General features: G+C 53.8%; 2 protein-coding genes across 2 annotated transcripts; both read right to left on the bottom strand.

Annotated features, from left to right (window-relative positions):
• Positions 1–1587: 1587 nt before the first annotated feature.
• LOC112464503 lies at positions 1588–2729 on the bottom strand. The gene is made up of 2 exons (XM_025031512.1): positions 2652–2729; positions 1588–2305 (listed from the first exon to the last, which is right to left on the bottom strand). Exon 2 carries the CDS (start codon positions 2287–2289, stop codon positions 1600–1602), a length of 690 nt encoding a protein of 229 aa, XP_024887280.1. The 5' UTR covers positions 2290–2305; positions 2652–2729; the 3' UTR covers positions 1588–1599.
• An 8-nt stretch (positions 2730–2737) lies between these two features.
• On the bottom strand, positions 2738–3211 carry LOC112464502 (interstitial collagenase-like). Its single transcript, XM_025031511.1, has one exon. The coding sequence runs from the start codon at positions 3209–3211 to the stop codon at positions 2738–2740; it is 474 nt and encodes a 157-aa protein (XP_024887279.1).
• Positions 3212–3378: the final 167 nt, after the last annotated feature.

The following is a 3378-nucleotide window of genomic DNA, read 5'->3' on the forward strand; positions in this document are numbered from 1 at the left end:
GTCTCGCGGTTTTCCCGCCCGTCCCCGACGCGACGCGTCGAGAGAACGAGCGAGACGACTCGTCTCTTCGTTCGCGACAATTTTCATTCACCTCGCGTTCGACCTGTAATTCGCGATTCGCGATAATTTATGTAACGCGCGTTCGAATTCGGCGTCGCGATCGCCGCGACCGCGGGGGGTAAGCGCGGTCAGATGACTCGTCTTTTCGTTCGCGATAATTGTTTCATTCACCTCGCGTTCGACTTGTAATTCATGATTCGCGATAATTTATGTAACGCGCGTTCGAACTCGGCGTCGCGATCACCGCGACCGCGGGGGGTAAGCGCGGCCAGATGACTCGTCTCTTCGTTTGCGATAATTTTTTCATTCACCTCGCGTTCGATCTGTAATTCATGATTCGCGATAATTTATGTAACGCGCGTTCGAACTCGGCGTAGCGATCGCCGCGACCGCGGAGATGAGTATACGCATTTGGAAAAAGAGGGGGGGAAACAGAAAGAGAGAGCGCACAGATGAGATACGCATATAGTTTTTTTTTATTCAAAAAATAATACAAACGCGTTTACATTGTTTCGCTCGCGCGAATATATGCATTTCGTAGACGCGACATCGTTATAAGGAATCGAAACATAGCGCGGCTATCTCGCAGTCGACGATGTTGTCAGGATCGAAGAAATCGCTCTTCAGTATCTCAGTCTGAATCGAAGTTTCCATTTTCATCGCGGCGACGGCTATCTCCCGATAGCGCAAAAACTTAGCGTCGACCTCCTCGGTCGCCGCGCTCAGCGCACGGATGACGCGATCCACGCAAAATTGGAGATCGTACAGCTTGAGCAGGGTTGTGCGTACCATCGCCACGCGAGCCAGGTTGGGTAGCTCCATACGTACGATCGGCCCGTTGTTGATCACTCCGAATCGCATTGTCATCCCTCCGATCGACATCGGCGAGGGGGGGTGAGTTACGTCGGAAAGAGCGCGTTCCATGCACGACATTACGTCGCGTTTGCGCTCGATCAGTCCTTTCCACATGTTGAGCGTTAGGGAGATTTCCCTTTCTTGTTTGTTTCCCAGGGCGATATCCACGTACGAAGGCGTGGTATGAATACTGTACCACGGTGTCTTGATCGTAATACCTATTGCTATGTACTTGTAGCCAGTCGACGTCAGCAGATAACGCGTCGTCAGGATGCGCACAGGGGGCAATTCGACGGGAAAGTTGGAACGAAACTCCTGATGATCACGACGACGATCGTCCTCGACGGGCGCGTCGGTTGGAGGATGAGAGCTGCGACGCGATTCCTGGCGACGAGGAAGATAATGGCGATCGTCCATCGAACTGATCCTCCGCCTTTTATTGCCGTTGTCGTTCGCCTCCGAATCCGCCGTCTCCGTAGGAGAAATACTCCTCGGCGCGGGTCGATCGGCTAATGTCGAGAACATTTCGCGCTGCGGTAACCGTTCCTTTGTGATTGTTTTTTCCGACGCGTCGTATTCGGCCGACGACGCGACACTGATGCCTTGGAAGGGATACGTCGGTATAAGTAGGAAAGATCTGACTTATGTCGCGCGTGGCGCGGTGTGGGAAATTTGCGCTGTAGTCTACTTCCTTCGGCGGATGCGGAAATCGGAGAGCCGAACTCCGGTGTTGTCATCGTTCCAATAATCGCTCGCCGACGTTAGCGAGTTATCGTTGAGGCGTACGATTCGATCGAGGAGATCGCGCAACTGCTGCAGCAGGTCGGCCTTAGGGCAGACGATATTCAGTATCCGCAGATCGAATTTACCGGCCGACGAGACGGTCCTCGTAAATTTGTTGAATTTGTAGAACTGCGCCCGAGTGGTGAAGTACAGATTGCCGTCGATGTAGCGGAATATCGACGTCACGCCTTTCGGTATTCCGGGAAACGTCGCCTCGAGGGGCGTAAATTTGGCGACTCTCTTGTTCTTGTCGCATTCGTCTATCTCGCCCACCGCGTTACCGTTGAACACCACGTAGGAACGTCCTCTGTGGGTGTTCACCGCTCCGTTGATCAGCGCGTTTTCGGGAAATCCGAGTTCTTGCAGGGTCTTCGGCCAACCTGGCCGCAGACTAAATTCCGGATATTGAACCAAGTATACCAAATTATCTACGAACACCATGAGATCGCCGGATGGGGATTGATAGGCAGCGGTCACGCGCGTGTAATTGTCGTGAAGAAAGCTCATGTGATTCGAGAGGGCTAAAGGTCCGTTGTACGTCTTACCGTCCAGATCGATCGACCAAACGTAACGTTTGTACGAGATGTACATTCGATTTTCCAAAATCAATATCCTGTTCACGCGATCGAGGCTGCACAGGTCCGGCGACGGTGGCGGCGGCGTCGGCGGCGGCGCTGGCGTCCGACGCGGCGGATCGTTTTCAATTTTTTCACCGTACAAACGTTGAATGTTGATGATGTCGTTTTGGTCGAGCTTCACCGGATACTGCTGGTCCGGCTGTATCGCGAACATCACCGATGTTTTGCGCCTGTTGTGCACCAATCCGAGAGAGTGACCGATCTCGTGCGTCAGCGTGTAATGCAGGGAAAACTTATCAGCGGGATGTTTGTTGACGTAAATGTGCCACGGCTCGTCCCCGTCGACGTGCACCTCGGAAACGAATCCCGCTTGGTCCGTCGGGAGAGACGCGTGGGCGAGCACGTTGCCGGGGCCGTCGAATTTGACCGAGCACAATGCTCCGTTTACCTCGGCGTTCGTGTTAGTGTAATAGGCGTCGCCAAGATATTATAATGTCGGCATTCGACGTTTCGGAGCGTTCGAACGTCAATGCAGAATGCTGCGACCACAGGTCAAACGCGGCCTGCGCCGTGCTCAGCTCGGTTTCGTCGGCTAAGTGAAAATGCCACGTCAGGTGCGTCTTCGGCCATTTGGACAGGCTCGCTTTCGTTCCGTGCTTCAGGATATCTCGGAAACCGCATCGCGGTTTACTCATGAATTGCAACGTTTCGTTGTTGGGCGTTCCGTCGCCGGGTAAATCGTAGTAATTCTGAAAATCCTTGAAGGCTTTGCGAAGAACGTCGTTTCGTCTCTGAGCCGGAACCGCGTCCACGTCGTTGGACAGATATCCGTATTTCTGCAGGTATTCGAACGTGAACGCGTAATTGTCGTCCGTAATTGTGGAATTGATGCACGCCGCGGCGTTAAAACACGCGGTTATGTACGCGAGCCGCATCGTCGAGAGCGAGAGAGAGAGACGGTGAAACCGCGATGACGGCGCGTCGCGGTTTGAGCGCGATCTCGACGAGCGCTCCGAATGCGAACGTTTACGCGATGACGCTCGTTAGCGACAACGCGGATAGGTGGCGGCGCGGCGGAGGGTCTCGGGCGTGAAAAAAAAAA

Source organism: Temnothorax curvispinosus, unplaced genomic scaffold, assembly GCF_003070985.1.
Source record: "Temnothorax curvispinosus isolate PA1 unplaced genomic scaffold, ASM307098v1 QBEX01014275.1, whole genome shotgun sequence".
NCBI classification, from domain to species: Eukaryota; Metazoa; Arthropoda; class Insecta; order Hymenoptera; family Formicidae; genus Temnothorax; species Temnothorax curvispinosus.